The 23582-nt window shown below is 38.8% G+C and overlaps 1 protein-coding gene across 5 annotated transcripts in view; it reads right to left on the bottom strand.

The window, feature by feature from the left end:
• The window catches only part of LOC128661204 (cytochrome P450 2C20), a 262287-nt gene that overhangs the window by 1141 nt on the left and 237564 nt on the right, over positions 1 to 23582 (bottom strand). For 4 of the 5 annotated variants that reach the window (XM_053715458.1, XM_053715456.1, XM_053715460.1 and 1 more), the window contains exon 10: positions 8298 to 8875. The exons of the other annotated variant lie outside the window; for it this stretch is intronic. In XM_053715458.1, the coding sequence (XP_053571433.1) occupies positions 8679 to 8875 (197 nt within the window). In that variant the 3' untranslated portion in view covers positions 8298 to 8678. Of the gene's footprint in view, positions 1 to 8297; positions 8876 to 23582 lie in introns of those variants that run through there. 5 annotated transcript variants of the gene reach the window in all.

The following is a 23582-nucleotide window of genomic DNA, read 5'->3' as shown; positions in this document are numbered from 1 at the left end:
TCATACTTAGGATTGGGAAACTTACTCTGCTTGAGCCTTTAACATTGTACACAGTGATTGCTTAGCTCAGAGTGCAAGCACACTTACATTTCTTCATAACTGGGACATCAGACTTTTCAATAGGTGTATCATTAACCCTTTAACTGCTGAGCCCTTTTCACCTCTGTGCTGAGCTGTTTTGGGGTTTTTAAATGCTGCTTACATTCAAGCCCCACTGTAAGGGATTTTTTAGTGAGAGACCCACACACATTATATGTTGTTATTTCAGCAAACCCAGCCGATTCACACTATGCCATTATTTTATGTATATATCATGATGCGTGAGAGCTCAACAACAAAATGTGTAAACACAATTTATATTTTTATTCACATTTTAACAAAGTTGTAAAAAGTAGTGTGTGTGTTTGTTTCAATATAAAATGCTGTAAAAAGAAGGGGGTTATCTACAAATAAAAAAAATGCAATTTGGGTATATGTATATTACTATGATCTGCACATAGGGGGCTCCCATGACCCCCTACTCAAATAAATGCACATTTATACACATCAGAAGACCCTTATTACCACAGTGACACCTGGCTATAAAAACCTGTATAGAGACTTTATTTTAAAGAGGGGCTTCTGGGTGTTAAAACAAGGGGGAAGGTGGGGGCTCTAGGCATTTTGATGACCTGCCTGCAAATTGATTGGGGAAGTGTAGGTACCTTTTATTTATTTTTATAACTATATTTGTGCTTAAATATTTATCTCCCAAGATACCCACCATTTGAAAGAGCAGGCAATTTTCCTTTCAAATGGTGGTATCTTGGGAGTTTGTAGGACTTAAGGGGAGCCGAGATCAAAGGGTTTACATACTTACCCCCCATCCAGCTCCCTTAAAGGGACACTGAACCCAAATCTTTTCTTTTGTGATTCAGATAGAGCAGCAATTTTAAGCAACTTTCTAATTTACTCCTATTATCAAATTTTCTTCATTCTCTTGGTATCTTTATTTTAAAAGCAAGAATGCCAAGTTTAGATGCCGGCCCATTTTTGATGAATAACTTGGGTTGTTCTTGCTAATTGGTGGATAAATTCACCCACCAATAAATAAATGCTGTCCAGTTATGAACTAAAAATTGGGTTATTTCTTAGCTTAGATGCCTTCTTTTTCAATTAAAGATAGCAAGAGAATGAAGAAAATTTGGGTTTAGTGTCCCTTTAAGTTCTATGGAGCTGCAGTTTCACTTCCTGGTTTGCCGGCCCACAGAACCACTAGGATTTGGGGGGTAATTGCAGAGGGGACCACGATGAGTTCTAAAAGCGCCCAATGACGACACATGGTTCCTTGTGTGAATGACCACCACGTGTCGTCATGCGCAGTTAAAGGGTTAAACTACTCTTGATTTGTAAAGCGTTGTAAATTGCACTTACAAAATAAGGGTTAAATAATTTAAAGAATTCATTTTGCAATGTGCTGCTTATAGGGCCAAAAGTTTGTTTTCATGATTCAGATAGAGTAGAAATTTTGAACAACTTTCTAATTTACTTCTATTATCAATTTTTCTTCAGCAGGGACTTCTGCTTAGGACACTATATGGCAGCAGCTTTGCAAGAATATTATCCCTCTGCAAGAGCACTAGATGGCATTATACGGTATACAGCTTTCAGCTGTATGTAGCAATATACGGTATACAACTGTCACCTGCATGTAGCATTATACGGTATACAACTGTCACCTGTATGTGGTATTATATGGTATACAGCTGTCACCTGTATGTAGCATTATATGGTATACAGCTGTCACCTGTATGTAGCATTATATGGTATACAGCTGTCACCTGTATGTAGCATTATATGGTATACAGCTGTCACCTGTATGTAGCATTATACAGTATACAGCTGTCACCTGCATGTAGCATTATACGGTATACAACTGTCACCTGTATGTGGTATTATATGGTATACAGCTGTCACCTGTATGTAGCATTATATGGTATACAGCTGTCACCTGTATGTAGCATTATATGGTATACAGCTGTCACCTGTATGTAGCATTATACGGTATACAGCTGTCACCTGTATGTAGCATTATACAGTATACAGCTGTCACCTGCATGTAGCATTATACAGTATACAGCTGTCACCTGTATGTAGCATTATACAGTATACATCTATCACCTGTATGTAGCATTATATGGTATACAGCTGTCACCTGTATGTAGCATTATATGGTATACAGCTGTCACCTGTATGTAGCATTATATGGTATACAGCTGTCACCTGTATGTAGCATTATACGGTATACAGCTGTCACCTGTATGTAGCATTATACAGTATACATCTATCACCTGTATGTAGCATTATACAGTATACATCTATCACCTGTATGTAGCATTATATGGTATACATCTATCACCTGTATGTAGCATTATACAGTATACATCTATCACCTGTATGTAGCATTATATGGTATACATCTATCACCTGTATGTAGCATTATACTGTATACATCTATCACCTGTATGTAGCATTATACTGTATACAGCTGTCACCTGTATGTAGCATTATACTGTATACATCTATCACCTGTATGTAGCATTATACGGTATACAGCTGTCACCTGTATGTAGCATTATACGGTATACAGCTGTCACCTGTATGTAGCATTATACAGTATACATCTATCACCTGTATGTAGCATTATACAGTATACATCTATCACCTGTATGTAGCATTATATGGTATACATCTATCACCTGTATGTAGCATTATACTGTATACATCTATCACCTGTATGTAGCATTATACTGTATACAGCTGTCACCTGTATGTAGCATTATACGGTATACAGCTGTCACCTGTATGTAGCATTATACGGTATACAGCTGTCACCTGTATGTAGCATTATACAGTATACATCTATCACCTGTATGTAGCATTATACAGTATACATCTGTCACCTGTATGTAGCATTATATGGTATACATCTATCACCTGTATGTAGCATTATACAGTATACATCTATCACCTGTATGTAGCATTATATGGTATACATCTATCACCTGTATGTAGCATTATACTGTATACATCTATCACCTGTATGTAGCATTATACTGTATACTAGATGGCATTATACGGTATACAGCTTTCAGCTGTATGTAGCAATATACGGTATACAACTGTCACCTGCATGTAGCATTATACGGTATACAACTGTCACCTGTATGTGGTATTATATGGTATACAGCTGTCACCTGCATGTAGCATTATACAGTATACATCTATCACCTGTATGTAGCATTATATGGTATACAGCTGTCACCTGTATGTAGCATTATATGGTATACAGCTGTCACCTGTATGTAGCATTATATGGTATACAGCTGTCACCTGTATGTAGCATTATACGGTATACAGCTGTCACCTGTATGTAGCATTATACAGTATACAGCTGTCACCTGTATGTAGCATTATACAGTATACAGCTGTCACCTGTATGTAGCATTATACAGTATACATCTATCACCTGTATGTAGCATTATATGGTATACAGCTGTCACCTGTATGTAGCATTATATGGTATACAGCTGTCACCTGTATGTAGCATTATACGGTATACAGCTGTCACCTGTATGTAGCATTATACAGTATACATCTATCACCTGTATGTAGCATTATACAGTATACATCTATCACCTGTATGTAGCATTATACAGTATACATCTATCACCTGTATGTAGCATTATATGGTATACATCTATCACCTGTATGTAGCATTATACAGTATACATCTATCACCTGTATGTAGCATTATATGGTATACATCTATCACCTGTATGTAGCATTATACTGTATACATCTATCACCTGTATGTAGCATTATACTGTATACAGCTGTCACCTGTATGTAGCATTATACGGTATACAGCTGTCACCCGTATGTAGCATTATACGGTATACAGCTGTCACCTGTATGTAGCATACGGTATACAACTTTCACCTGTATGTAGCATTATACAGTATACAGCTGTCACCTGCATGTAGCATTATACAGTATACAGCTGTCACCTGCATGTAGCATTATACAGTATCCAGCTATCACCTGTATGTAGCATTATACAGTATACAGCTGTCACCTGTATGTAGTATTATACAGTATACAGCTGTCACCTGCATGTAGCATTATAAAGTATACATCTGTCACCTGTATGTAGCATTATACAGTATACAGCTGTCACCTGTATGTAGTATTATACAGTATACATCTATCACCTGTATGTAGCATTATACAGTATACAGCTGTCACCTGCATGTAGCATTATACAGTATACATCTATCACCTGTATGTAGCATTATACAGTATACAGATGGCACCTGCATGTAGCATTATACAAAATGTAACTTTTACAGAGTCACCAGACATCAGAACATTGTTAAGAAGTATTTGTCATTAATAATCCATTAGCATCTTAAAGTACAAACTAAAGAGGGGAAGATCTCATGTCCCTCTATGTATTCTGGGGGATCTGTTTCTATGAAGTGTTACCTGCTGCCACTGAACCTATCTTCTTGTGAAAGTGGAGCAACTTGCTTCATTTTAGTGCTTCTATTGCTGCACCAAAGCCCATTTTAAAGCCCATAGCCCCCAAAAGCCACATAAAATAGATGATTGCAGTTCCTAAGGCAATCACCTGCTATCTAGAGGGACATTACATTTTTGGGGTATTTTATTTGAGGTGTAGGCTTTCTTTAGAGAAAAGGAACCTTCTGGAATTCTATCACTCAGTACAGAAATACATTACATTACATGACTGAAGAATGAGACCCTTCATTCTTTCCAAAATGAGATCTCATGCCACATATGCATTTTATGAGGGAGCGTTGACAGAGACTCCCTTTATCTTATTAAAACCATCCCTGTTGCTAGTAGGATAGCTGATCACCATTACTACAGCAACCACCTGTAAAATAGAAGAAAACGGGGGGACGTTTCCTCTTTTAAATTAGTGGTCTCATCTCCTTCTAAAAATATCAGAAGGGGGGATTCATAATAGCCCCTTTCCTCAACCTAAAAATATCCCTGGTGACCAAGGCAGATGAAAACATGTCTCTTTGTGATCACCTGCAGCTTAGGAGGAACTCGAACACAGGAGGAAAATCAGCACACAGATTACATAGAATTACTAAACATATCATAAAGCAAAAACATAAAGCAGCAAGCAGATTTCTGCAGAGGTATTTAGCATTTCTAGTAAACCAGTGTCCTTGTATAATAAATCAATAACAACATATCAGATCTGTGGAGTCAGCTCAGTTCTTACTGAGAAATTAGCAAATCCAAAGTGTTTATAAGATCAGAGTAGCAAAGAGATGTTCTTATAAACTTGTTATAATATAATAAAAGTGGATCTAATATAGGTAAACAAACTGCAAACATGTTGGGAGAAGGAAATAGAAAATCAGCTACAGAAATATCAACATTTATGCTTATCTGATAAAATAATTTATTTAATGGTGGAGAGAGTCCACAAGCCATTACTCTTGGGATTCAACTCCTGGCCACTAGGAGGAGGCAAAGATTCCCTCTAAGAGCACTTAATCCCTTCCTCCCACCCCTCTAGTATTCTAGTCTGACGTATAGAAAAGAAAACAGGAATAGAAAGGTAGGAAAGGACAAAGTAGGGAAAATGAGATACAAACTAAAACTACTGCCAAAAAAATGTATTACCTAAAAAATGAAAATGGGAAGGTCTCATGGACTCTCACCACCATGAAAGAAATTAATTTATCAGGTAAGCATACATTTTCTTTTATAAGGTGGTGAGAGTCCACAAGTCATTATTCCTGGGAATTAATGCCTAAGCAGCGGAGTCCACAAGTAATTGGGCGGGACAAAAAGGAAATTTATGTTTACCTGATAAATGTATTTCTTTTTCGAGACGATGAGTCCACGGATTTCATCCTTACTTTGCCTCCTGGTCAGCAGGAGGAGGCAAAGAGCACCACAGCAGAGCTGTATAAATATCTCCTCCCTTCCCTCCCAACCCAGTCAATCGACCAAAGTTAGGAAGAGAAAGGAAAAGCCAAGGCGCAGAGGTGTCTGAAGTTTAACAAAAATATAAAACCCTGTCTCATAGAACAGGGCGGGCAGTGGACTCATTGTATCGAAAAAGAAATACATTTATCAGGTAAGCATAAATTTCCTTTTCTTTTTCAAGATACGATGAGTCCACGGATTTCATCCTTACTTGTGGGATACAATACCAAAGCTATAGTACACGGATGAAACAGGAGGGACAAGACAGGGAACCTAAACGGAAGGCTCCACTGCTAGAAGAACCGTTCTCCCAAAAACAGCCTCAGCTAAGGCAAAAGTATCAAAATTGTAAAATTTGGACAATACCTGCTCTTATTATTATATACATTTTGGTCACTTTGGCAGCACTATTGTGTGACTAAGATCCCATCTTTATTTAAAAAAAATTTTTAAAAAATTATGAAATATTAAGAAGGCAATTTTTGCAGCATTAATGAAAAAATGAAAAAAGTTAAAATATGTGAAATAATTTGTGGTCTCATGTGTCTTGAGGTGCGCCAATACCTGCTCTTATTATTATATACATTTTGGTCACTTTGGCAGCACTCCACAATATGTGCATTTAAAAACATATGCTTTTATTAGATGTGCTTAAAGGGACAGTCTAGGCCAAAATAAGCTTTCATGATTCAGATAGAGCATGTAATTTTTAACAATTTTCCAATTTACTTTTATCACCAATTTTGCTTTGTTCTCTTGGTATTCTTAGTTGAAGCTTAACCTAGCAGGTTCATATGCTAATTTCTTAGTCCTTGAAGCCCACCTCTTTCAGATTGCATTTTAACAGTTTTTCACCACTAGAGGGTGTTAGTTCACGTATTTCATATAGATAACACTGTGCTCGTGCACGAGAAGTTATCTGGGAGCAGGCACTGATTGGCTAGACTGCAAGTCTGTCAAAAGAACTGAAAAAAGGGGCAGTTTGCAGAGGCTTAGATACAAGATAATCACAGAGGTTAAAAGTATATTAATATAACTGTTGGTTATGCAAAACTGGGAAATGGGTAATAAAGGGATTATCTATCTTTTAAAACAATAAAAATTCTAGTGTAGACTGTCCCTTTAACCATTTTTTCTTACTGATTTATCACTGGGAAACTGACCAAAGCCCTTTGGTTTAAAGTACTCCACCCAGTTCAGGTGTGTTCCTGACACAGATATTTAACTGTGTGTATATAAAGCCAGAAAACCTCATCCCATGCAGTCTGGATGAGAGGTATAGTATTGTAATGTTATTTTGGTATGTTAGAATTGTATTGGCTAACTTCATAGTGTTAAGAGGTGTTGAGAAGGCAATTTTTTTGCAGCATTGGAAAACAAGTTTGAAGTATGTGTAATAACATGTAGCCAGCAAGCCTCATCCCATGCAGTCTGGATGAGAGATTGGAAATTCTATTTTGATATATTAGAATTGTATTCTTAAGCTTAGTTTGGCTAAAATTTTAGAGTTAGGACCAGTCTTTTGGGACACCTTGAAAGTGGTGACTGGCTTAAGCAGAATATGGCCATATTGTGTGACTAAGATCCCATCTTTATTATTTTTTTTTTTAAACATTATGAAATATTAAGAAGGCAATTTTTGCAGCATAAATGAAAAAAGTTAAAATATGTGAAATAATTTGTGGTCTAATGTGTCTTGAGGTGCGCCAATACCTGCTCTTATTATTATATACACACATATATACACATATATACACACATATACATACATATACATACATATAAATACATATACACACATATACACACATATACACACATATACACACATATACACACATATACATGCATATACATACATATATACACATATACATACATATACACACATATACACACATATACATACATATACATACATATACACACATATACACACATATACACACATATACACACATATACATACATATACACACATATACACACATATACATACATATACATACATATACATACATATACTTACATATACACACATATACACACATATACACACATATACACACATATACACACATATACATACATATACATACATATACATACATATACATATACACACATATACATACATATATATACACACATATACATACATACATACATATACATACATACATACATATACACACATATACATACATACATACATATACATACACATACACACACACCCTAGTTTAAGAATAACAGTTGAATCAAAATGCTACAAAAAGTTTGTTTTGAAAATTCTAAAGTAAATTTATTTATTTCACAGATTTTTTTTCCAAATTAATCAGATTTTCTTTTCAAAGGTATTTCATTAACAGCATAATGACAAAGCAAGAACATCCCACCACCTAAGCTCTCCTTAAGAACACATTCACAGATATCGTTTAACATGTACATTATTTCCTATAAAAGGAAATGCGCTATCCTGCCAGCGGGCAACATATACGATTTGTAATCTGAACATCTTCCATAGCTACACTTTACTAGAAGGCCCCCTTGTGCAAATATTATGTAATAGCAGACCCTTGTTCATCCTGTAAAATACAATGATTGTCTGTTGTTGAGCAGATTTGATTGCATCTTTTTCCAGGATAATATGGTCACGGTCATTTGGAAGAGATGGTACGCGGGACAGCACAAAGCTCGGAGGATGTTATAAGCATTAACTTGTTGTCTCTCAGAGCTTTTCCATTTTGTAGGTTGGTCCCAGGGGCTGTGCTGAACGTGAAATGTTGAAGTAGGGAGCAGAATAAAAGAAAGAGTTCCATGCGGGCTAAACTCTCCCCGAGGCACACGCGCTTTCCTGGGGAAAGAATGAGACAATTACAATCTATTGTAAGTAAACATGCATGCTGAACATCAGTATGATTAAGGGCACTGCTTAGGGAGGGCTTTTAGGGGATGAAGCCCAGACAGTTGTAAAGAAACTCAGAGTATCCTTAAAGAGACAATAAAATAACATTTAGGGATCGATTTAATAATGTGGCTACGATGTAGCGTATCATGTTCGCCGCACATGGATAAATGACAACAGCATAGGCTGTTGGCATTTATCATTGCACAAGCAGTTCTGGTGAACTGCTTGTGCAATGCCGCCCCCTTCAGATTCGCGGCCAATCGGCCACTAGCAAGGGGTGTCAAACAGCCTGATTGTATAGGATCAGGCGGATTGATGTCCGCAGCCTCAGAGCAGGTGAACAAGTTATGGAGCAGAAGTCTTTAGACCGCTGCTTCATAACTGCTGTTTGCTGGTGAGCCTGAAGGCTCGCACGGAAACAGGGGCTTCATGCTCCATTTAGAGCTTAATAATGTGGCCCCTTAATCTTGTGGTAAAGTGTTAAAAATAAAGAAACAATATTATATATTGTGAATATTTCTGTTCCCTGCATTTGCTGTAAAATACCTCTGAATATTTGTTTACTTCATCTCCCTCTAGAGAGGCTGCAGTGCCTCCATCATACTTAGGGATTGGGAAACTTACTCTGCTTGAGCCTTTAACATTGTACACAGTGATTGCTTAGCTCAGAGTGCAAGCACACTTACATTTCTTCATAACTGGGACATCAGACTTTTCAATAGGTGTATCATTAACCCTTTAACTGCTGAGCCTTTTTCACCTCTGTGCTGAGCTGTTTTGGGGTTTTTAAATGCTGCTTACATTCAAGCCCCACTGTAAGGGATTTTTTAGTGAGAGACCCACACACATTATATGTTGCTATTTCAGCAAACCCAGCCGATTCACACTATGCCATTATTTTATGTATATATCATGATGCGTGAGAGCTCAACAACAAAATGTGTAAACACAATTTATATTTTTATTCACATTTTAACAAAGTTGTAAAAAGTAGTGTGTGTGTTTGTTTCAATATAAAATGCTGTAAAAAGAAGGGGGTTATCTACAAATAAAAAAATGCAATTTGGGTATATGTATATTACTATGATCTGTACATAGGGGCTCCCATGACCCCCTACTCAAATAAATGCACATTTATACACATCAGAAGACCCTTATTACCACAGTGACACCTGGCTATAAAAACCTGTATAGAGACTTTATTTTAAAGAGGGGCTTCTGGGTGTTAAAACAAGGGGGAAGGTGGGGGCTCTAGGCATTTTTGATGACCTGCCTGCAAATAGATTGGGGAAGTGTAGGTACCTTTTATTTATTTTTATAAATATATTTGTGCTTAAATATTTATCTCCCAAGATACCCACCATTTGAAAGAGCAGGCAATTTTCCTTTCAAATGGTGGTATCTTGGGAGTTTGTAGGACTTAAGGGAGCCGAGATCAAAGGGTTTACATACTTACCCCCCATCCAGCTCCCTTAAAGGGACACTGAACCCAAATCTTTTCTTTTGTGATTCAGATAGAGCAGCAACTTTCTAATTTACTCCTATTATCAAATTTTCTTCATTCTCTTGGTATCTTTATTTTAAAAGCAAGAATGCAAGTTTAGATGCCGGCCCATTTTTGATGAATAACTTGGGTTGTTCTTGCTAATTGGTGGATAAATTCACCCACCAATAAATAAATGCTGTCCAGTTATGAACTAAAAAATGGGTTATTTCTTAGCTTAGATGCCTTCTTTTTCAATTAAAGATAGCAAGAGAATGAAGAAAATTTGGGTTTAGTGTCCCTTTAAGTTCTATGGAGCTGCAGTTTCACTTCCTGGTTTGCCGGCCCACAGAACCACTAGGGATTTGGGGGTAATTGCAGAGGGGACCACGATGAGTTCTAAAAGCGCCCAATGACGACACATGGTTCCTTGTGTGAATGACCACCACGTGTCGTCATGCGCAGTTAAAGGGTTAAACTACTCTTGATTTGTAAAGCGTTGTAAATTGCACTTACAAAATAAGGGTTAAATAATTTAAAGAATTCATTTTGCAATGTGCTGCTTATAGGGCCAAAAGTTTGTTTTCATGATTCAGATAGAGTAGAAATTTTGAACAACTTTCTAATTTACTTCTATTATCAATTTTTCTTCAGCAGGGACTTCTGCTTAGGACACTATATGGCAGCAGCTTTGCAAGAATATTATCCCTCTGCAAGAGCACTAGATGGCATTATACGGTATACAGCTGTCACCTGTATGTGGTATTATATGGTATACAGCTGTTACATGTATGTAGCATTATACGGTATACAGCTGTCACCTGTATGTGGTATTATATGGTATACAGCTGTTACATGTATGTAGCAATATACGGTATAGAGCTGTCACCTGTATGTAGCATTATATGGTATACAGCTGTCACCTGTATGTAGCATTATATGGTATACAGCTGTCACCTGTATGTAGCATTATACGGTATACAGCTGTCACCTGCATGTAGCATTATATGGTATACAGCTGTCACCTGTATGTAGCATTATACGGTATACATCTATCACCTGTATGTAGCATTATACGGTATACATCTATCACCTGTATGTAGCATTATACAGTATACATCTATCACCTGTATGTAGCATTATACAGTATACATCTGTCACCTATATGTAGCATTATACGGTATACAGCTGTCACCTGTATGTAGCATTATACGGTATACATCTATCACCTGTATGTAGTAATATATGGTATACATCTATCACCTGTATGTAGTATTATACTGTACACAGCTGTCACCTGCATGTAGCATTATACTGTATACATCTATCACCTGTATGTAGCATTATACAGTATACATCTATCACCTGTATGTAGCATTATACAGTATACATCTGTCACCTGTATGTAGTAATATACGGTATACAACTTTCACCTGTATGTAGTATTATACTGTACACAGCTGTCACCTGTATGTAGTATTATACAGTATACAGCTGTCACCTGTATGTAGTATTATACTGTATACAGCTATCACCTGTATGTAGTATTATACTGTATACAGCTGTCACCTGCATGTAGCATTATACAAAATGTAACTTTTACAGAGTCACCAGACATCAGAACATTGTTAAGAAGTATTTGTCATTAATAATCCATTAGCATCTTAAAGTACAAACTAAAGAGGGGAAGATCTCATGTCCCTCTATGTATTCTGGGGGATCTGTTTCTATGAAGTGTTACCTGCTGCCACTGAACCTATCTTCTTGTGAAAGTGGAGCAACTTGCTTCATTTTAGTGCTTCTATTGCTGCACCAAAGCCCATTTTAAAGCCCATAGCCCCCAAAAGCCACATAAAATAGATGATTGCAGTTCCTAAGGCAATCACCTGCTATCTAGAGGGACATTACATTTTTGGGGTATTTTATTTGAGGTGTAGGCTTTCTTTAGAGAAAAGGAACCTTCTGGAATTCTATCACTCAGTACAGAAATACATTACATTACATGACTGAAGAATGAGACCCTTCATTCTTTCCAAAATGAGATTTCATGCCACATATGCATTTTATGAGAGAGCGTTGACAGAGACTCCCTTTATCTTATTAAAACCATCCCTGTTGCTAGTAGGATAGCTGATCACCATTACTTCAGCAACCACCTGTAAAATAGAAGAAAACGGGGGGACGTTTCCTCTTTTTAATTAGTGGTCTCATCTCCTTCTAAAAATATCAGAAGGGGAGATTCATAGCCCCTTTCCTCAACATAAAAATATCCCTGGTGACCAAGGCAGATGAAAACATGTCTCTTTGTGATCACCTGCAGCTTAGGAGGAACTCGAACACAGGAGGAAAATCAGCACACAGATTACATAGAATTACTAAACATATCATAAAGCAAAAACATAAAGCAGCAGGCAGATTTCTGCAGAGGTATTTAGCATTTCTAGTAAACCAGTGTCCTTGTATAATAAATCAATAACAACATATCAGATCTGTGGAGTCAGCTCAGTTCTTACTGAGAAATTAGCAAATCCAAAGTGTTTATAAGATCAGAGTAGCAAAGAGATGTTCTTGTAAACTTGTTATAATATAATAAAAGTGGATCTAATATAGGTAAACAAACTGCAAACATGTTGGGAGAAGGAAATAGAAAATCAGCTACAGAAATATCAACATTTATGCTTATCTGATAAATTAATTTATTTAATGGTGGAGAGAGTCCACAAGCCATTACTCCTGGGATTCAACTCTTGGCCACTAGGAGGAGGCAAAGATTCCTCTAAGAGCGCTTAATCCCTTCCTCCCCACCCCTCTAGTATTCTAGTCTGACGTATAGAAAAGAAGGCAGGAACAAAAAGGTAGGAAAGGACAAAGTAGGGAAAATGAGATACAAACTAAAACTGCTGCCAAAAAAATATTACCTAAAAAATGAAAATGGGAGGGTCTCATGGACTCTCACCACCATGAAAGAAATTAATTTATCAGGTAAGCATACATTTTCTTTTATAAGGTGGTGAGAGTCCACAAGTCATTATTCCTGGGAACTAATGCCTAAGCAGCGGAATCCACAAGTAATTGGGCGGGACAAAAAGGAAATTTATGCTTACCTGATAAATGTATTTCTTTTTCGATACGATGAGTCCACGGATTTCATCCTTACTTTGCCTCCTGGTCAGCAGGAGGAGGCAAAGAGCACCACAGCAGAGCTGTATAAATAGCTCCTCCCTTCCCTCCCAACCCAGTCATTCGATCAAAGTTAGGAAGAGAAAGGAAAAGCCAAGGCGCAGAGGTGTCTGAAGTTTAACAAAAATATAAAACCCTGTCTCATAGAACAGGGTGGGCAGTGGACTCATCGTATCGAAAAAGAAATACATTTATCAGGTAAGCATAAATTTCATTTTCTTTTTCAAGATACGATGAGTCCACGGATTTCATCCTTACTTGTGGGATACAATACCAAAGCTATAGTACACGGATGAAACGGGAGGGACAAGACAGGGAACCTAAATGGAAGGCTCCACTGCTAGAAGAACCGTTCTCCCAAAAACAGCCTCAGCTAAGGCAAAAGTATCAACATTGTAAAATTTGGAAAAAATGTGAAGAGAAGACCAAGTTGCAACCACGCAAATCAGATCAACAGAAGCATCATTTCTGAATGGCCATGAGGAAACAACAGCCCTAGAGCCGTAAACCATTCAGAAGGCCGCTGGTCAGCAGTCTCATATGTCAAACAGATGATACTCTGCAACCAAAAAGAAAGAGAGGTAACCGTAGCTTTCTGACTCCTACGTTATCCTGAAAAAAACAACAAACAAACAAAGAAGAAGATTGTCGAAAATCCTTAGTTGCTTGTAAGCAGAACTTTAAAGCACGGACTACGTCAAATTATGTAACAGACGTTCTTTCTTAGAAGAAGGATTAGGACACAAGGAAGGAACAACTATCTCCTGATAAAAAGTCTGGTTAGAACCAACTTTAGGAAGAAAACCAAGCTTCGCACGTAACACCACCTTATCCGAAGGAAAAAAAGATAAGGAGAAATATATTGTAATGCCGAAAGCTTAGATACTGGTCAGCAGAAGAAATTGCAACGAAAAATAAAACTTTCCAAGAAAATAAAGTTATATCTATGGAAGATAAAAGTCAAACGGAACACCTTGACGAATCTTAAAACAAAATTTAAACTCCAAGGAGGAGCAAATGGACGACACACATGGCTGACCCTAGTCACAGCCTGACAAAAAGATGGAACATCTGGAACACCTGCCAAACGCATGTGTAACAAAATAGATAAAGCAGAAAACAGTCCTATTAAATAACCTGCTGAAAACCCCTTCTCCCAACTCATCCTGGAGAAAGATAAAACCCTGGGAATCCAAACTTTACTCCTTGAGTAGCCCTTAGATTCACTCCAATAAAAATATCTAAGCTATATCTTATGGAAAGTATTTCTAGAAACAGGCTAAAGTACCTGAATTAAGTAATTATGACTGAATCAGAAAAACCCCGCTTAGATAAAAATAAGCGTGCAATCTCCAAGCAGTCAGCTGCAGAGAAACCACAATCGAGAGACGAAAGGGACCCTGAATGCGAATGTCCCTCCTTAATGGAAACTTCTAAGATGGCAGAGATGTCATGTCCACCAGATCTGCATAACAAACTTGCGAGGCCGCGCAGGATGAGCGATTCGAGCAATAACCCGAGGAAGGAACGCAAACGGGGAAAAGAGATATGCTCGGCTGAAAGACCAAGGAACTGTCAAAGCATCTATCAACGCGGCCTAAGAATCCCTGGACCTGGACCTGTATATCGGAAGCTGGGCAAATTGATGAGATACCATGAGATCCAACACCGGCCAACCCCATCTGAGAATCGGGTTGGAGAATACTTCCAGATGGAGTTCCCACTCTCCCGGCGAAAATCTGCCTGCCCAGGAAATCAACCTCCCAGATGTCCACCCCTGGGATGTGGATCACCGACAGATAACAAGAATGGGTCTCCGCCCACTGGATTACCTTTGCTACCACGGTCATCACCAAAGAACTCCTAGTTCCTCCCTGATGACTGATGCAATCCACTGTCGTTACGTTGTCCGACCGGAATCTAATGAATTGGACCAAAGCTGAGGCCAAGCCCAAAACACATTAAAAGTGCACTCAGTTCTAGAATGTTGAGGGGAAGGAGAGACTCTGCCTGAGTCCATACTCCCTGAGCCTTTAAAAAGCTCCAGACTTCTCCCTATTCCAAAAGGCTGGCATCCATTGTCACAAGCACCCATGAAGTACTACGAAAGCATGTCCCCTGGGGACATATGATCCAGAGACAACCACTATTGAAGAAAGCCCCTCGTCTCCTGTCTAGGGATATTCGAGGGGACAAATCTGTGTAATCTACATTTCACTGCCTGAGCAAACTTAGCTGCAGAGGCCTGAAATGAAACCTAGCAAACGATACAATGTCCATGCCGCCACCATCAATCCGAGTACCACCATGGACTGAGCCACTAAAGGTCGAGGAGTAAACTAAAGGGCGCAACATGAATTCAGAATTTTTGACTTTCTGACCTCTGTCAGAAAAATCTCCATGGACACAGAGTCAATCAGAGACCCCAGAAAGGGAACCCCTGTCTGTGGAATAAACAAACTGTTCTTCAGATTTACCTTCCACCCGTGGGTTCTCGGGAAGATAGTACAAGGTCTGAATGGGACCTGGTTAGGTGAAGAGATGACGTCTGGATTAGAATATCATCCAAATAAGGTACCACCGCAATGCCCCGCGGTCTTAGAACCACCAGTAGAGACCCCAGAACCTTTGTGAAAATTCTGGGTGCCGTGGCAGACCAAAAGGAAGAGACACAAACTGAAAATGAAAGTCCAGAAAGGCAAACCTCAGAAACCTGTGATGATCTCTGTGGATAGACACATGCAGATATGCATCCTCAGATCCACGGTTGTCATAAATTGAGCCTCCTGATTCAATGGAAGGATAGTGCAAATAGTATCCATCCGGAATGATGAAACACCGAGAAACTTGTTTAGACTCCTGAGGTCCAAACAGGACTCAGGTTTCCTTCCCTAATGGGAATTTCAAAACAAATTTGAATAAGACCCCAGCCCCTGTTCCTGTATTGGAACGGAACTAATTACGGAGAGACTCCATGTAAGAAAGGTCTCTTACATAAGGAAAGAACGCCTCTCCTCTTATCCAGTCCTGGGCCGGGTACAAATCCTCCATGCTGACTTGGAAACAGCAGCAAGCACCTTGGATTGTTTACCCCGATCCAAGATTGGGTGGGACTCCAAGTGGATTTAGATAGTTTCCTTCTATCTCGAGAAAGAAAAGGAGTTGACCTCTCTGCTGGGTTCATATACCCAAAAAAGCAAATACTGTTAATGAAACCTTTCTCACTGAACATTATAGTTCCCCTTGCGCTATCCCTGCAGCAAGGGAGAAACTGACAACACTCCAAAAAAAAAAAAAAAGGACAGTGATGTCCTGTAAAATAACTACAAAAGGGGGTTTGTGGAGGAAGAGCAAGGCACCTGGTACATAGACGCTAAGTACTTAGGACAAGAGAAAATATGAAACATTGTCAGAACACTACTTGTAGCTTCTGAGACAATACTGGATATGAAAAAAAGGATATCTCTTAATACATGGGGAACTTAAAATCATTGCATGCTCCACATTAGTATAAAGACATAACGTTCAAGTCACATCCCTATTCACTCTTATCAAATCAAAGTGAATTACTGTGACTGTAATAGATATATCAAAAATATATGGAACTGTATCTTTAAATGTTAAGTGCAATGCTTTATTGAATGTATAATAAAGAATCTGCAGACTTCAGCTAAACCTAGAAGAGTCTGTTCGCTACCGGATTGAACACCATAAATAGTAGGATCCGGATTAGAGAAAACACTCTTAAGTGCTTTATGCGTATGAAGCTCCTCTGCTTCTATTTTCAACTAACGCAGCAAAGAAGGCATCCCCTAGTAGAGCTGTTTGCGAAGCCTCTCTGCTGAATAACCCAGAGAAGAGAAGGCATCCCAAGCACCTAAAAGAAAATTGTAAAACAGAGTCAAAAGTCTCTCTGCTGAACAAGCAGAGAAGATCTCTTCAGGGACCAAAAAGGCGCGCAAACAAAGGCGTGAATCTTAGCTCCGCCCATCGTGGGCATAACTCACTAAATCTCCTGGGCGGCTTAAAGTAAATACAAAATGAAGAAATAAACAAAACCTCCCGGTAGGCTCCAAATTAAAACAAGCCGTTGGGAACCTGGAAATGCGAGATAACACTCGGTTATAAATATCGTAAATCTCCCTGTCGCTGTATAAGTCATAGGGAGCGAAACCTGCACCAATCATACCTAACCCTTCATATTGAAGAGAAGAAACCTCCCCATTGGCTGCTAGTTAAGTAATGTAAGCCGTTAGGAGCAGGGATAAATACCCTTCTTGCAACACATATCAATGCGGAACTAAAATAAACCTCCCCGTCGGCTGCTAATCTTAGTATTGTAAGCCGTAGGGAACGTAGTCTGCACCAATCATAACATCTTTCTGTCGGCTGCCAATTTCAGTATTGGAAGTCGTAGGAAGCAAAACATTCATGCCTAATACCTTCAACTGAAGATAAAAAAACCTCCCTGTTGGCTGCTAAATATATTATAGTAAGCCATCGGGAGCAGGGACATGGACCAGTCGTGCATAACACTGTAGAACAAAACAGAAATAAACCTCCCTGTCGGCTGCTAATTTAATATTAGAAGCCGATGGGAGCAGAGACCTGCACCATTCAGATATCACAATCTCGTGCTGAACTAGCATAACCTCCCTATCAGCTGCTAAATTTAGTTTTATAAAGCCGTTAAGAGCAGAGACATGCACAATTCCGGCATTACAATCTCGAGCTGAATTAGCATAGCCTCCCTGTCGGCTGCTACTTTTAGCAGTGTAAGCCGTCGGGGAGCAGAGACATGTAACGTTCATGCATTTTACATTGTTATACTAACAAGAATAAACCTTGCAATTGGTTGTGAACCTTAGGATCGTAAGCCAATGTGAACAGGGACATTTACCATTCAAACCTAACACCTCCATACTGAAAGGAAATAAACCTCCCTGTCAGCCGTTAATTTAGAAATGTACGCTGTGGGGAGCTGGGACATGCAGCATGCATGTTTCACCCTATCATGCTGAACAACTCTAAACCTCCCTTATGGCTGTTAACTGTAGTATTGCCAGTCGTTAGGAGCAGGGACATGAACCAAACATGCACAACCCGTTCATGCTGAAACAGACTAAACCGCCCTGCCGGCTGCCATCTTTAGTAATACAAGCCGAAGGGAGCAGGGAGTATGGCGAAAGTATCAAATATAACATAGAGCCACTCCTCACGTCCTTGCAGCACCTGCCCAATAACTTACCCTCTCTTAGGGATACAGTTATCCATATATATATATATATATATATATATATATATATATATATATATATATATATATATATATATATATATATATATAGTGCCAAATATTTCTGTGTACCTACTCCAGAAAAAAAATTCAGCACTTACCTGATAACCCTGCCCGGCAGTAAGGCAGTCCACCCGGCTTGCAAGGCTCTCAAGTTCTCCTCACATTGGCCTGTGGAAATAACAAAAAGTACTGAGTCTCTCTCTTCCCTCAGACTTTTGCAGGTAGGGCAGCAAAACATATATGGGAGGCGCAGTGAGAATAATGTCCCACAAGTTCCCATTGCTTTAAAGCCACCAAATGCCTACTGTAGCGACTGATCTGGTCTAGGCTACACCCCAGAACAAAGTAGTACACTGAGGCACCACTTTTAAAAATAATAAACTCTTGATTGAAGAATCTATAACTAACACCTCACTTTGCCTCTTCCTATCACTAACACAGGCAAAGAGAATGACTGGGTTGAGAGGGAAGGGAGGAGCTATTTATACAGCTCTGCTGTGGTGCTCTTTGCCTCCTCCTGCTGACCAGGAGGCGTAATCCCACAAGTAAGGATGAAATCCGTGGACTCATCGTATCTTGAAAAAGAAAATGTTTTAAAGCAGGCACCTAATTACCAGACACTGCTGCCTAAAGGATTTTCCTACCAATCACATCAAAGTGGTAGAATATAGGGAAAGTACATTGCTGCTTTGCAAAATTATTCAGTATAAGAAGAGGAAACTGATCTACAAAATGAGCATGAATGCGTTTTGGAAAAAAATAACTATGCTACCTCCAAGAAAACTGCTTTAGGTAAAAAGTAAATTAAGTCCTTAAATACGGCCATTTCTTGATGAAACTTAGACAAGAGCATTCGCAAGAAATAGGAAAAGTAGTCTTCGGGCAGAAGGTATTGATAAAAGCAACAAAAACTTCCAAGACAGAAGCTAAATGTCAAAACCATTATCCGAATCGACTTGCAAAAAGATGAAGGCCTAGATTTGGAGTTTTGCGATAGAAGGGGTGCGTTAGCTACGCGTGCTTTTTTCTGGCCGCACCTTTTAAATTCCGCTGGTATTTAGAGTTCACAGAAGGGCTGCGTTAGGCTCCAAAAAGGGAGCGTATAGCATAATGTACCGCCACTGCAACTCTCAATACCAGCGGTGCTTACGGACGTGGCCAGCTTCAAAAACATGCTCGTGCACGATTCTCCCATAGAAAACAATGGGGCATTTTGAGCCGAAAAAAAAAACCTAACACCTGCAAAAAAGCAGCGTTCAGCTCCTAACGCAGCCCCATTGTTTCCTATGGGGAAACACTTCCTAAGTCTGCACCTAACACCCTAACATGTACCCTGAGTCTAAACACCCCTAACCTTACACTTATTAACCCCTAATCTGCCGCCCCCCGCTATCGCTGACACCTGCATATTTTTTTAACCCCTAATCTGCCGCTCCGTACACCGCCGCAACCTACATTATCCCTATGAATCCCTAATCTGCTGCCCCTAACACCGTCAACCCCTATATTATATTTATTAGCCCCTAATCTGCCGCCCCCAACGTCGCCTCCACCTACCTACAATTATTAACCCCTAATCTGCCGACCGGACCTCACCGCTACTATAATAAATGTATTAACCCCTAATCCGCCTCACTCCCACCTCAATAACCCTATAATAAATATTATTAACCCCTAATCTGTCCTCCCTAACATCCGCCGACACCTAACTTCAATTATTAACCCCTAATCTGCCGACCAGACCTCACCGCTACTATAATAAATGTATTAACCCCTAAAGCTAAGTCTAACCCTAACCACTAACCACCCCCCTAAGTTAAATATAATCGGAACAGCCAATAGAATGCAAGCTCAATCTGATTGGCTGATCCAATCAGCCAATCGGATGGAATTTATAGGAAAAAATCTGATTGGCTGATGCAATCAGCCAATCAGATTGAGCTCGCATTCTATTGGCTGATTGGAACAGCCAATAGAATGCAAGATCAATCTGATTGGCTGATTGGATCAGCCAATCGGATTGAACTTGAATCTGATTGGCTGATTGCATCATCCAATCAGATTTTTAACTACCTTAATTCCGATTGGCTGATAGAATCCTATCAGCCAATCAGAATTCGAGGGACGCCATCTTGGATGACGTCACTTAAAGGAATATCCATTCATCGGGTAGGCGACGTTGGAAGAGGATGGCTCCGCGTCGGCTCGTTTGAAGAAGGCTCCTCTCGGCTCCGGATGGATGAAGATTGAAGACGCTGCATGGATGAAGACTTCTATCGGATGGAAGACCTCTCAGCACCCCTTGGATGATAACTTTGGCCGCTGCGGATGTCCTCTTCTGTTCCATCGGTGGTCGGCTGGCTGAAGACGACTCAAGGTAGGGAGATCTTCAGGGGGTTAGTGTTAGGTTTATTTAAGGGGGTTTGGGTGTGTTAGAGTAGGGGTATGTGGTGGTGGGTTTTTAATGTTGGGGGGGGTTGTATTTTTTTTTACATGCAAAAGAGCTGATTACTTTGGGGCATGCCCCGCAAAAGGCCCTTTTAAGGGCTGGTAAGTAATAGAGCTGTTAACTTTTGTAATTTAGAATAGGGTAGGGCATTTTTTATTTTGGGGGGGCTTTGTTATTTTATTAGGGGGCTTAGATTAGGTGTAATATTTTTTTATTTTTTGTAACTTAGTTTTTTTTTATTTTGTGTACTTTAGTTAGTTTATTTAATTGTATTTAATTGTAGGTATTTGTAGTTTAATTAATTTAATTTATTTAACGATAGTGTAGTGTTAGGTTTAATTGTAACTTAGGTTAGGATTTATTTTACAGGTAAATTTGTATTTCTTTTAGCTAGGTAGTTATTAAAATAGTTAATAACTATTTAATAACTATTCTACCTAGTTAAAATAAATACAAAGTTACCTGTAAAATAAATATAAATCCTAAAATAGCTACAATGTAATTATTAATTACATTGTAGCTATCTAGGGTTTATTTTACAGGTAAGTATTTATTTTTAAATAGGAAATAATTTATTTAATGATAGTGTAGTGTTAGGTGTTAATTGTAACTTAGGTTAGTTTTTTATTTTACAGGTAAATTTGACTTTATTTTATCTAGGTAGCTATTAAATAGTTAATAAACTATTTAATAGCTTTTGTACATAGTTAAAATAAATTGAAATTTGCCTGTAAAATAAAAATAAATCCTAAAATAGCTACAATATAATTATTAATTAATTGTAGCTATATTAGGGTTTATTTTATAGGTAAGTATTTAGTTTCAACTAGGAATAATTTAGTTAATAATAGTAAATTTATTTAGATTTATTTAATTAATATTAAGTTAGGGGGGGTGTTAGGGTTAGGGTTAGACTTAGGTTTAGGGGTGAATAATTTTATTATAGGTTGCGGCGGTATAGGGGGGCAGGATAGGGGTTGATAAAATTTATTACAGGTGCGACGGTTGCAGGGGGGGGCAGATTAGGGGTTAATAAGTTTAATATAGGTGGCGGCGGGATCCGGGAGCGGCGGTTTAGGGGTTAAACAATTTATTTAGTTGCAGCGGGGTACGGGATCCGCAGGATAGGGGTTAATAAATTTATCATAGGTGGCGGCTGTATAGGGGGGCAGGATAGGGGTTAAAAGATATAATGTACTGTTCTACAACAGTAAAATGCTGGTATGAAATACAATTGAAGGAAAAAAATGGAGCTTGAACCAATATGTTGTCCAGGTATAGAGCCACTGAACTACATGACTATTTATTACAGACAAGATAGTTCCTAGAACCCATTGTAGACATTCTGGGAGCTGTAGATAGGCCAAACAAAAGTTAAATAATTTAGAGCTCCACTTGTAATCTATCCCTTAGCCTCTTGGACAGATTCCTTAGAGTAAAGAGCAGCATCAGACAGAATTCATAATGAGATTCATTCAGGTGGAACTGGTAACAATCCTGCAAAATAGGAAATAAAATGGTGGATCTGCCCTGATAATGTAAGGAAGTGAGGACACAGTTCAGTAAGCTCCTTGAAAGAACGTACAGATAAATAGACAATAAAATAAAGACTTTTTATACACTGTAAACACCTGTAAAACAGTAAATAAAATATTTTTAAACATTCACCTAGATTACAAGTTTTGCGCTAAACAGGGTGCAAAACTAACGCCAAAAAAGTTGCTTTATATAACCCTCCATAGCGCTGCCATTACGAGTTACTAAAAAAGCCTCCTTGAGCTGTGCGTTATGGTGGCGTTAAGCTCCATAGCGCACAAAATCCAAGGGCTGATTTGACGTGCTCGTGCACGCTTTTCCCAATAGACATCAATGGGAGAGAGTGTTAGGTTTTTTTCTAACACCTGAAGTGTGGAATGAAAAATCTCCTTAACGCAACCCCATTGATTTATATGGGAAAAAAAAGTTACGTTTAAACCTAATATCCTAACATAAAAACCCAAGTCTAAACACCCCTAATCTGCTGCCCCAGACATCACAGTACACAAAATAGTTATTAACCCCTAATCCGCCGCTCCCCAACATCGCGACACCTAAATAAAGTTATTAACCCCTATCCGGCGCTCCTCGACATCGCAACACTATAATAAAGTTATTAACCCCTATTCCGCTGCTCCCTGACATTGCCGACACTATAATAAAAGTTATTAACCCCTAAACCTCCGGCCTCCCACATTGCCGCCAC

This window comes from Bombina bombina, chromosome 5, assembly GCF_027579735.1.
Source record: "Bombina bombina isolate aBomBom1 chromosome 5, aBomBom1.pri, whole genome shotgun sequence".
Lineage (NCBI taxonomy): Eukaryota > Metazoa > Chordata > Amphibia > Anura > Bombinatoridae > Bombina > Bombina bombina.
Note: the sequence above shows the minus strand (reverse complement) of the source record. Positions and strands in the feature narration are given on the sequence as shown.